This window comes from Pelodiscus sinensis, chromosome 18, assembly GCF_049634645.1.
Source record: "Pelodiscus sinensis isolate JC-2024 chromosome 18, ASM4963464v1, whole genome shotgun sequence".
NCBI lineage: Eukaryota > Metazoa > Chordata > Testudines > Trionychidae > Pelodiscus > Pelodiscus sinensis.
In genome coordinates, this window is record NC_134728.1 from 35,512,552 (window position 1) to 35,524,805 (window position 12,254).

At 51.7% G+C, this 12,254-nt stretch overlaps 1 protein-coding gene across 2 annotated transcripts in view; it reads right to left on the minus strand.

The window, feature by feature from the left end:
- The window catches only part of AHCY (adenosylhomocysteinase), a 34,283-nt gene extending 22,667 nt beyond the window's left edge, over positions 1 to 11,616 (minus strand). Inside the window, exons 1-4 of one of the 2 annotated variants that reach the window (XM_075901531.1) lie at positions 11,455 to 11,616; positions 9,471 to 9,661; positions 6,242 to 6,317; positions 2,421 to 2,573 (exon numbers count right to left, since the gene is read on the minus strand). In XM_075901531.1, coding sequence (XP_075757646.1) covers positions 2,421 to 2,573; positions 6,242 to 6,317; positions 9,471 to 9,661; positions 11,455 to 11,482 — 448 coding nt within the window. In that variant the 5' untranslated portion in view covers positions 11,483 to 11,616. The remainder of the gene's footprint in view (positions 1 to 2,420; positions 2,574 to 6,241; positions 6,318 to 9,470; positions 9,662 to 11,454) is intronic. The other variant, XM_075901533.1, reaches the window with a different exon arrangement.
- Positions 11,617 to 12,254: the final 638 nt, after the last annotated feature.

Consider the following 12,254-nt stretch of genomic DNA (forward strand, 5'->3'; position numbering starts at 1 on the left):
AAACCTCAAGACGACCGGAAGGAAGTACATTTATGCCAGCATAGGTGAGTGAAGGGCTTTGTTATGGGAAGTGAGTTCGATTCAACATTCATCTTCCAGAAGGCTCTCCTCCTGTTTAGTGCAATGCTCTCTAGAAGCACAATGGCCACAGACCATTATGGTTACCACAGAGACCAATCTTTGATTAGTAAGTGCAACAAGTCCCTACAGAAGTCTCACCTGAGGCCCATGGCAAAGGGCAGTGAATTGAATGGTCTCAGCGTAGCCCCTGGGGGTGTCGCAGGGCTGCCGAGCTACATTAGCAGAACTCTGAGGACTGAGATAGCACTGGGTGTTGCAGGCACAAAGTAGGTGTGTCTGCATCACTGGACAGTCGACTTCCCTGGGCAAATCAGTGCCGCCCACCCACCACCCTGATCAGCACAAAACTGATTTGAGATGAGCCTCATTAGGTGGCTGCTTGTCACTAGCTTACGCCGACCCCCCCCCCATTAGCTCACTGTGCTACGATATTAGCAGGGTGATCTGCTCTGTCACTGACTCTTCACTATGGATTTCATCAGCCCTTTGCACTGCCAACGTTAACAGGGTCAGAGCATGTTACCGCCTGCAGGAAGCTTTTGTGGCAAAAAAGGCTTCAGGTCACGGCTCCATTCAGTGACCTCAAGAAGAGGAGCAGAGACAAGGTATTAGACTGAACTTCTCCCCCCCCCCAATGTAACTGCAGGGAGCAGCTGGTAGAGCTTGCTCTTCAGGGCCCCCTCCCACCCCTGCCCAGAATCCTCTGACCGGGTGTATTCCCCAAACTGGGTCTGAAGGCGGAATTGGACCTGGCTGGGCCCAATCAGCCAATTAAGCAACAAATGAGGGGAGACAAGCTGCGCAGAGCGCGCCAAGTGGGAAGCAGCTCACCTCTGAAGGAAGAGGCCCACATAAAGCCCAGCAGAAAGAGGCCTCCAGCCTTCTTATACCCAATAAAAACAAACCAGGATCCTGCCCTACCCCTTCCCTAAGGCCATGCCCTGCACACTCCACTCTCACTGGGTGCAGCGGGGATTTGGGAAGGGATGCAGACTTGGGGGGGGTCAGTGTGGGAAGGGCTCTGGGCTGAGCCTGGGAGATGGGGGGGGAGGGGTGGGGTGCATACCCTGGGAAGAAGCTTGAGAGAAGGCTTCAAGCCAGAGCAAAGTGTGGGGTGGAGGAAGGGGTTTGGGGTGCTGGGCCCCGCTGGGCAGCACTTGCCTCGGGCAGCTCCTGGTCAGTGGTACAGCCGGGCTAAGGCAGGTTTCCAGCCTGCTGCGACTCCAGGCTACTCCCAGAAGGGGCCAATGGGCCCTGCAGTCCTGGGGGCACAGCTTCAGGCACTGCTCCTTTCTGCAGGCATTGCCCTCAGCCCACACTGAGCACAGGTCCCCATTCCTGGCCAATGGGAGCTGCAGGAGCAGGTCCCCGAGATCCCTGCCCAGGCCCACAGGGATGCTGGCTGCTTCTGGGAGCAGCGTGGAGCCAGGGCTGTCAGGGAGCCTGCCTTAGCAGCAGCCCTGCTGCACCACTGGAGATAGCGACCAACCAGGAGAGTCTCCAGGATCCACATCGCGGTGGTGCCACTCCGGGGGTTCCACAGCCACCCCATGGGTAGTAGCGAGGGTAACAACTTCCCGGCAGTTGGGTGCATGGCATGTGCACACCTCAACTGGAACACGTCGGAGCAAGCACTCCAAGAACCACCTACAGTTACTCCTGGGGCAGAGGGAGATGAAAATCTGGAAACCCTCAGGACAGAGTCCCGGGGAGGATGAGGAAAGGGCCAGGGAAAAGCAGTAAAGTCTAGAAGGGAACACTCCTTGGGTTCCCCCGCCAGTCACTGAAGAGGAGGCGCCATGGGGCAGAGAAAGGAAAACTGTCCAAGACCGAGGAGTGGCAATGAGGCAGCGAATGGGAGCACAGTTTAAGATTGCTGGTGAATAAGTGGTACCCCGGAAGGGGAAAACCCAGATAATGACCTGGCTGGAGGGCCACGTGCAAAGAGGCAGCAGCAGCTCAGAATGAGAGGGGGGCTACAGCTAGAGAGAAGAGGTGTGTCACTGAGGAGGCGCACAGTAAAGCTAACCCCCAGAATGGTCCAAAGGAGGTGTCATCCTAATAAATGCGGTCACAAGCTACAGGCAAGCACCACCAAAAGCTCCTAAAACAGGCGCCTGTGTCACTTTCCACTTCCTGTTACAGGGGCACAGCCAAGGGGGGACAATACAGAGCTGAGCTGAAAACAAGTGTGTGTCAACAAGAGGCTCAGGACCTCTATAGCCACTAAACCATTTGCCAGCATATTTCTGTGCCGCCCTACCTGCAGGCAGAGCTTCCCACTGAAATGGAAACAGCCTTTCTCCTCACAACATCTCACCATAACACAGGGCCGTTACCTTTCAGGAGTTGTGGGTGTTTGGTATGAACCAGTTTGGTGAGGTCTCCACCGTCATCCAAGATCATGTTTAAGGGCTGCCCATCCTTGAAGTAGAGGGTCTGCTCGATGCACCACAGGTATTCCTCGTCCGTCTCCCCCTTCCAGGCGAACACTGCACCGCAACACGCACAAGAAATAATTAGTTGAGCCTCTTACCCAGTGTGTCCGTGTTCCAGTCCCAGCAGCAGCAGCACTCAGTGCCAGAGTCAAAGGACGAGAGTAATCAGGAGTGATTAGCCTGGAGGCAGCGATAAGAACCGACTCTGTTTGCAGCTGAAAACGGCTCCCTCAGAGCAAGCAGGATACAATTAGCTTTGCCTCAGGTTCCGGGCCACAAAATTATGGGCTCTCGGTCAGAGCCTACCAGACACTCACTTCTCTCAAAATAAAATAAAACGACAGAGAAATGAAGCCATGCAGCTACGCTACCGTTCCCCACCTTCGCCCAATTTCAGAGCCACCAACATCTCCCACGCCTTCTCAGGCACTTGGTCACATGCCTCTTTACACCCCAGGCAATCGGCTACTGCAGAGGAGCACTCGGTTCTGTTGATTTGGTGTCTTGCAGCAGGGCCCACAACACACTGCAGACTCACACACGCTTCACTGTTCAGTACTGCCAGCTCCTTCGGCAGAGGCACTTGGCAAAGCTACATGTGAGGTGCCACGTACCTCTACAACCACGGCCTGATAGGTTCAATATGCAAAGCGCTAGCTAGAAAACCAAGAGGGACTCGAACTCGCCAATATTGGAAACTCAAGGCAGAGGCCAAGCAGCAAGGCCAACAACCCATCCCTAACTTCTCAAGATGGAACAGAACAGGAGGGGCCATTCCACCATGGAGACTGGCTATGGCATGAGTGACATCAAACCTTGCCTCCCAACTGGCCTGTCTCCAGTCTGAGTCCCTTGGTGTGCAAGGGCAGGACTATTTAAAGAGGAAGCCACAAAAAGCAAACAAGAAACTGGGATTGACCCGGTGGCTGGTGTGGTGGGGTCTGGGCTGTCAGCCGGCAGCTGCTTCCCAGGGCTGGGGTGCTTGCTGCCCCCATGGTCATTTGTGAGTATAAACCATCCCCTGTGCTTCCTGCCCCTCTGTGCTCATTTGTGAGTAATAACTGTCCCTGCTCGCACCCCCTCCCTGTCCACTTGATGCAAGACAATCTCATTCCACACACATTCCCATGACCCTGCTCAACCAAACCCTGACCTTACTTTAAGTTATGGTCAGAGGGAGCTGCACGCCCAATTCAGTGGTCCTACCTCTCACTCTTTAGGAGGAGCTCTTGAACAAACAGACTCAGACCGACAGACACACACACATACAAACTCTAAAATATATATATTAGATTACCCTTAAAGGGGATTGGGACCCTCAAACATCACTGAGTTCTGAGCTCAAAGAAACACAGCTACAGTAAAGCCTGTGTTATCCAGCACACTCGGGGATTAGGGTGTTCCGGTTATCTAAAAATTCCGGTTATCTGAAGGTCCCATCAACCTAGGAAAAACCAATGGACAATAATAGTAAAACTCAAGTTTTTAATATTGGTAGTTTTGCAGTGTGAGGCAGTTGGTCTCATTTCTATTTTGAGTTAAAGATGATTAGTACTTCTTAAATAAAAAATTGTTAAGCCAATCATGGTAAACCAAGCCAGGCCTGTGTGCCTAAAGATGTGCCAGTATTGTGACTGGGGGCAATACCGGTTAACAAAGTTTTCTGGTTAACAGAGTGCCGGATAACAAAGGTTTCACTGTACTTTAAGAGAAACATGGCTGAAATTAGGTTGATACCCCAGAAAATTGCCCACTTCTGCATAGCTTCCAAATTTAACCATAACCTGGTTGCAGGCCCTACAGTATCTCAAGCTTGCTCTCCCCCCAGGACAATGTTTCAAACTTGTGACAAAACTCATCTGAACTGGGTTGTATTGAGTGATTTGCCAATAGAATTGCATGATCCTTGAAACTTACATTTCAGTCCAAATTATAAACCACAATCTGAACATTAATTATAAACCACAATAAATAACAGTAGCTATTATATTTACATATTTATCCATTGGTTCTGAAAATATAATCACATCATACATACATGGGGAGTTTAAAGAAAGAATCCATTGTATGACAAAATGGATTTAATTTAGCAACACAGACATAACATTTTTTTAATCTCAGAAGCATGCCTTGGTTATACTATATGTTTAGCAAAATACATATTTAAATGTTTCATTAACTGGATTCCTACAGGCACTAGTGGATAGATACCAATACTTAGACTGAGCAGTTCGCTTATTACATACGCTTATAGGACCATTGCTAGCTGGTAAATTCAACAACACTGGGAACCGCTAACTACACAGGCATACGGCAGCTATCCCGAAAGGGACTGAAGCCGACAACAGAAAATCCCATTTTCACACATCAGCGTGCAGCAAGACTAGGCGTAAAGGCAGATGCCACAAAACGCAAACAGGAGACTGGGACCGACCTTCTTTCCAAGGTGAGTGAGTTTCTGATGGACATTTGCATACAGTGAACTCAAGCATTTGGAGTTACTGGATTCAAAACACCTGGGATTTTTAGCATCAACAGCTGCTCTTCCACTCAAGAGGAAAAATTCCTTAAGCAGAGACTACTCCAAAGCCTTCATCACAGCAAGGGGTCTTCAGAGCACGTATTCATATTGATCCAAGCTGCAAGTTACGTTATCACCTTCCAGTCTACAGCAGCATCACAACAGCAGAGTTTAACCTGCTGAGCAGCTTTGGGGATGGCAGTCTAAACATAGCAGGCATACCTTTGGGGTCAGCACATCTAATGCTGCCACCGTAGCCAACCGGAAAGGACACTGCATTGAATATTTTGGGACCAGCATATTCTCTTTAGCCCGTTAGCCCTGGATCTGCTGGCAAGCCCCAGACACGCTACTCCATAAATACCATCTACAGCCTTCATTTTTATCATCTGACAGCTTCATCACTCAAGGGTATGTCTAAACTGCAGCCTAGGCCCACTCACCCCGTTCCTCTTGCGCTAGCACTGGCAGAGCCCAGTCTGCTGTCAGAGCCACATCCCTGCCTCTTTTTTAACGTGCTAGTTTCAGCTGTGCTACCGGAGGTCGTCTACCCAAACGTGCTCCCAGCTGCAGCCTAGAGAGCCGTAATGACTAGAATTAAGGCAGCTGCTAACAGATGTTTTAGTTGGTTTTGCAGGATCAGCCAGTCTCGAGATACCGGGATAGCTGCTGAATGCAACTCCGCTTGGATTAAACTTCCTATGGTGTAAGGGACGCTGCTTTGAGGAGTTATTCCTATCCTGGAGTTTATTTGTACATGCTTTGATTAGCTAAAACAGGCAGCCGCAGGTTGCCCACCTGCGGCCCATTGGGTTTCTATGTGCAAGACACTGTTTCCCGCTGCCCATGCGCCAGGTTGCCAAATTCTGCTGTTTTCTGTCCACGTAGTCTTTTTCCTACTGGTATTACAGAAGTGACATGCATGTAAAGCAAGGGCGCGTGAAGCGAGGTGCGTGCTGATTGCACACAGCACTGACTGCAAGAGCTGCACGCTCCCCCGCAGCCAAGCGCTGCTGTGGGTCAGTCGGCGCCCCTCACAAATTCTAGGTAGTGCAGTGAGCAAAACTACCCTCTCCTGGGAGACCCTTTTGATTATGACAATCTTGTGGCCCATGGAGATAAAGGAGGGCCACACATGCAGTCCCCCTCATTAGCCTAGGTTGCCCATCACTGACAAGCCAAATGAGACCACAAGACTTACCAGGAACACCGATGTTAGCAATGGCAGCGGCAGCATGGTCCTGAGTGGAAAAAATGTTGCAGCTGGACCACTGTACCTGGAACAGAACCGAAGACAAGATTTACTTGTTGAGCCAACTTCTTACAGAGCAGGCAAAATACAACTGGTCTTTGCGCTAGTTGTAGGAGCTAAATGAAGAGGAGCAGGGAGAAGAGTAAATCAGCCCAAATTCCTGCTTCATCCGGCTAGTATGTAGAGGCCTCTAACTTTGACCACAAGAAATCAGCCCAGAAAGGGCAGTTTGAGTTTAGGTTCCTTTTCTTAGTGATGAAAAGCCACAACACATCACACGCTCCAGTCTCACTACGTGTGAAAGAGTCTGTTGCACACACATTCCACTGCACTTACTAAGTTATAGACAGGGCTAGGCTAGAACAGTGTAGTTGATTAACTGATAAGCAAAAGCTTACTGGTTAATGCTAGAGACTACACACAACTCCCCTACCCCTAGTAAATTTTTAGCAGGCTGGCCAGCAGCCCGGCTCAGTCCTGGCTCACGCTGGGTTAAGGACTCTGCATTTCAAGTGTATTAGGAGCCAGGGTGGGCAGGCAGCCTGGCTCAATTTCAGCTTGTGCCCGGTCAGGGCGTTCAGACCTCCCCCCCACTCCGGACAGGAGCTGCTGTCACCCTGTTGCATGGGGAAACAGTTTATAAACTGGCTCCCCTCCCACCTGGCAATCCATGCTGCCATGTCTGATACACGGCAGTGGCAGGAGGCTCCTTGGGAGTGGCTGCTGGTCCCACCCACGGGGACTATAGAATAGTTGAGTAACCAATAAGAATTCATGAGGTTACTCAACTATTCAATTATTTAACACCCTTAGGCAGGGCCCTACCAAAAACACATCATGGACTGCAAAAATGTGGTCTCCCCTGTGAAATCTAATCTTCTATGTACTTTTACCCATACCATAGAGTAAAAGGATGGAAAATACACAGTAATTCTCAAACAGGAGGTCCTGACATAAAAGGCACCGCAAGGCACGCGCATGCATGCAAGTGTGAGAGTGTGTGGGGAGAGGGGAATCGCACAATTGCCACCCTTACTTCTTTAAGGCCTTCAGAGCTGGGCAGCCAGAGACTGGCGGCTGCTAGCTAGGCACTCAGCTCTAACACCAGCACAGAAGCAAGGGTAGCAATACTAACCTCCCTCTTTGCCTGGGATCCTTAGTCAAGAAATGCTGACTCCGGCTTTACATGCTGATATTTTGCTGGTTTTATACCTATTCCCCACTTTGTTACAACTCAATGAAATTTAAGATTTACTAGTGGGATACTGTTGTATCCGAATCTCAGCATAGCATTTGAGAGGCAGCATGGCTCAGTGGTTAGGGCAAGGGCCTAGACATAGGAAACATGAGTCCTAATCTCACCTTTCTTACCAATTAAGTTTTCAACTCCCAGCTTGACAAAGCCCTGGCTGGAATGATTATTTGGGGTTGGTCCTGCTTTGGGCAGCGGATTGGACTTGATGACTCCTGAGGTCTCTTCCAGCCCTGGGATTCTACATTCAAGATTTTTTAAATTCTACGACCATGACCATTATAAAAACAAACTGATGCAGCAACAGTTGGGTAGGGACCCAGTTATAGATGTTCACAGAATGCAGAATATGGCTGTGTAATAAAAGTTTTGGTCACGTACAAAGCGAATGCATCTGGAATACATTTGAGGCATGTATGTTGTGTGCACAATTAAGGAACTGAATAGGCGACAATGCAAATGCAGAAACCTGGAGTAGCCAGAAATGCAGGGGAAAAGGCCATGTGCAGTTAAGAAGAATGTAAGATTTTGCTCACCCAGCTCTTCTGTGTTTTTTTCCAGCTGGCCTAACTGCCTTCCACACACAAATCTCCCCTCTAAGCTGAACTGAACAGAACAGAGTGTTTGTGCACCTATTTTAATGCCCCAATCAATTCTAGAATCTGCTATGCATAATGGAAACACAAAAGTCATTGCTGAACAGGCTGTTTGCTTGTAGCCTTAATTGCCCTCTCAAATGAGCGCAGTGATGGCTTTCTGCATGTTTATTCAAACTAACTAGCTTGTTAAAGGAAGCAATCCTTCCACCCTTACAGAGATAGTCCCACTGAAATCAGTGGAATGACCCATGCAAGCAAAGGCTGCAGTGTCAATGCCAAATGTGCCCGTATTTGTGCCAACAAGCACTCAGATGCACGTGCGTACATGCCATGTGTGCACTGCTTTTATGTGCGTAATTGGGAGCATGTTTGAAAATTTGGCTCATTTTCTTTCTGAGTCAGTTCACCCAGCTTCATCCTCAGTGCCTTTCTCTGAACTCACTCCCATCTGTCAACATCTTCCAGGGACCCAGAACCCAAGCATGTTACATGTGTATCCAACAAGTACGTTAGCACCTGGAGGAAAATTCTTGCCAATAGTCTATAGATCACTTTCCAATCATGCAGCCTGGAAAAAAAAAGCCACAATGCACTTCTCTGCTGGAGATACGTGTATGGCTCCTGTTACCGGAGCATCAGCTGCTCTGAATTGAAAACATATTTATCTTCCACACTCCATTGATGGAAAGGAAAATGCTCACCTCTATTCTACAGATAGGGAACTAAGGCACATAGAAACCAAGCGACTCACTGAAGATCATACACAAACTTCAATCCAGGCTTTCAGAATCCCAGCCCAGCAGTGTGAACTCTGGCGCATCCTTTCCTCCACAACAGTCATACCTAGCTTGAAAGCCAGAGGCTGCACTCAGATGGATTCAGAACCTTGTTTGATGATTGTCAAGTGACAGATTAGTTTTTAAACACAGATTGAGCAGCTTAAGAAACAGTCACTTGAGGTTGGATGTTTCCAGCAGCCTGATAACATTGCTTGGTATCACAGCTCAGGACCCTGATCTGACAGCAGCCTCTGTCCCTAAACTGGGGACAGGATTACTCTCATGCCAGAATGGGCACTGGAGATCGGGGCACCTTCTGCTGGCTGACATGGTGCACTGGAATTAGGATCCTAGAGGAGAAATGCCACGTTTCCCCTGGGAAAAGGAGGAGGCACCCCCTGTTTGCAAATAGCAGCGTGCTCTCCTTCAGAAGGGAATGCAGATGTGTGCTAAGAGTCCCTGGTGTCATTACAAAACGCAAAAGCAATATTCACACCATAGTGTCACTTAACGACACACTGAGGAGGCAACCCAGGAGGGCACTTTACCTCAGCACCTAGCGCCAGCAGTGTTTCTATCAGCACTGCAGTCTGCACCGTCATGTGGAGGCAGCCGGCGATCCGAGCGCCCTTCAGCGGCTTAGAGGCAGCGTACTTTTCCCGCATCTTCATCAGCCCCGGCATCTCATTCTCCGCGATCTCGATGGCCTTGCGACCCCATTCTGCTAGGCTGATGTCAGCTGCAACAGAGACAACAGGTGGTTTTGGGCCTGAATGCATGAAACCACAGTATCCACTCTCACACATTTGCAAGTTGGCACTGGCTGCAAGGGCTAGGGAGCCATCAAATAGGATGTGAAGCAACAGCTGAGAGAGAAGGCCCAGTGTTTTCCCCTCCCCCTTCTGAAGTCTTTGAACAGTGTAGATCTTCATGCAACCAAGCTTCTTCAGCTAAGTGCTTTCAAATGCACCGAAAGCCAAGAATCTAAAGCCAAGCGTCTACGACCCTTATGTAGGTATGCAAGTTAGAAGCAACCAAGCTTTCAATATTACCAGCCCTCTTCACTTACACACTTGCCTGTAAGCACTTGCATTCACAAATTTCAACCTGTGTCTAAAACTACGTGCGCAGATTAGTTTTTGGAGCATAAAGATGTGTGCATGTAACACAATGCGATAAATGGCTTCCACACCGGATTCATGCAGAATATTTCATGCAAGAGGCCTAAGGAGTGGGAAAGAGCCCAGTTCCACAATCATTGCAGCTGTTAGAAAAGACTTCCCCATTTAGGGATGTTCATGTTTAATTTAATAATTGTGTACCCACACAAAATCTTATTGGTTACATGATTATTCAGTGGTCCCCAGGGGCGGGGCCAGCAGACAGTGTGCTCCCAGCCCCACACTACCCCTCGCTGCTGCCTCTGTACCCTAGAGGGGGAAGCCTCGCTCTGGAGAGTGCAGGAGTGGAGTGAGATCAAAGAGGTATTGGGTGAGGGCGTGGTGGGGTCACAGGGCAAGAGGGTATTGGCATGGGCTGTAGGGGTCAGAGGTTAAAGGGTCAAAGGGCATGGGGTGGGAGTCAAAGGGTGTTAGACACTGGGGAGCAAGGGTTGGGGCTAGCTGGACAGATAACATTTTATTTGCATATTTATTATTTGCATAATGAATATTCAAATAAAAACTTACCAGTCCGCCAAACATTTGTGAACTGACTAGAGCACGGCTTGAAATGAATGGAGATGCCTATCCCCTAGAACTGGGAGGGACCGGTCGAGTCCAGCCCCTGCCTGCACAGCAGGGCCAGGAACGTCCCCATCCCTAATGGCCGATTGAACCCGCCAGCCAGAGCTCACCCCACTGAGCCTGCCGCCCCTCCCAGCCGGGGGTGGCAAGGCCAGCTCAGCCCCTCGCGCTCGGAGCCACGGCGGGGGGGGGCTCTGCTCTAACAGCCCCTCTCCCCCCCCCGGACGCACAGCTGCTGCCCCGCTTCAGGTGCCGGCGCGCCCACGCGTGATGCTTTTATGCAACGGGGGGGGGGGGGGGGGGGCGCTGCGAGCCGTGCAGCGCAGGAGGAAGCCCCGCCCCGAGCACAGGCCAGCGGCACCCCCGGCGCGCGCCCTCTCCTACCCCCCCCCCCCGGGCCGCAGCTTCCCCGAGCCGAGTCCGCGGCCGGCGCGCGGCCCGGTGCAGCCTGGGAACCGGAGTCTTCGCGGGGGGGGCTGCAAGTCCCGCGGGCCCCCGGCCGGCACGTGGCGCCCGCCCCGCCAGGTCCAGCCCGCCCCGCGGAGCGCCAGGCCCAGCCCGAGGGGCCCGGGGGGGGGGCCGGCGAGGGGCCCGGGGGGGGCCGGGGGGGGCGGGCGCGCGGCGAGGGGGGGGCGGGCGAGGGGCCCGGGGGGGCGGGCGCGCGGCGGGGGGGGGGGGGGGGCGAGGCGCCCTTTGCACCGCTCGCACCACGTCTCCCGGCTGCAAGGAGCACACGCGGGGAAACCGCCTCGCCTGGCCCCGGCATCGCAGCGCGGGCCCCGCTCACCGACTTTGTAGGGCAGCTTGTCCGACATGCTGGCTCCGCTTTGCAGGCGGCGAGCGCGGGGAAGGGCCCAGAGGCGCCACCCGCGGCTTTAAATAGACTCGCCCCTATTGCATATGCATGAGGCTGCGGGGGGGCGCTCGCCGGCAGGTTGTGTAACGGCGGGGGGAGGACACGGCCGGGCCAATCCTGCCGCACTCAGGTGTCCCTGACTCCGCAACCGAGCGCCCTGAACCGACCTTTGAAATCACGGGGGCTGCGCACCGGGAATGGACAGTGCCCTAGTGCAGGGGCCGCCTCCCTCCGTCTGGTGGCCCCCTTACTTCTCACTATTGGTTACATTGCAGCAGCCCACTTGACATTCAGGACACCCTCTTCCCCGCCCCCCCCCCACACAAACACTCCCACTCCCCGCTCCCCTTGCAGGAGCAAGGCCCTAGGGAAGGGGGGAGTAAATTAAACTCAGTATAAGAGACTGCAGGAGCTGGGCCCTCCAGCCAGACTTTCAGTTCTAGCTAGGCATCTAGGGGTGCAAAGGGGGGAGGGAAGTCAAAAGTAGGGTTCCCAGGTATCTGGTTTTGAACTGGACAGTCCAGTATTTGAGCTTTCTATTCGGGAAACAAATTGAGAAAATATGAATGTCCGGTATTTTCCAAATAAGATGTAATGTAGATTGTGATATGTCAAGTGTGTCTGGTATTTTTGTTGAAACCATCTGGCAACCCTAGCAGGAGTGGCCTGAGGCAGGCTGCGGCAGCTGGCACCCCAGGCGTAACACACGATCGGTGCCCCCACCTGCAGAG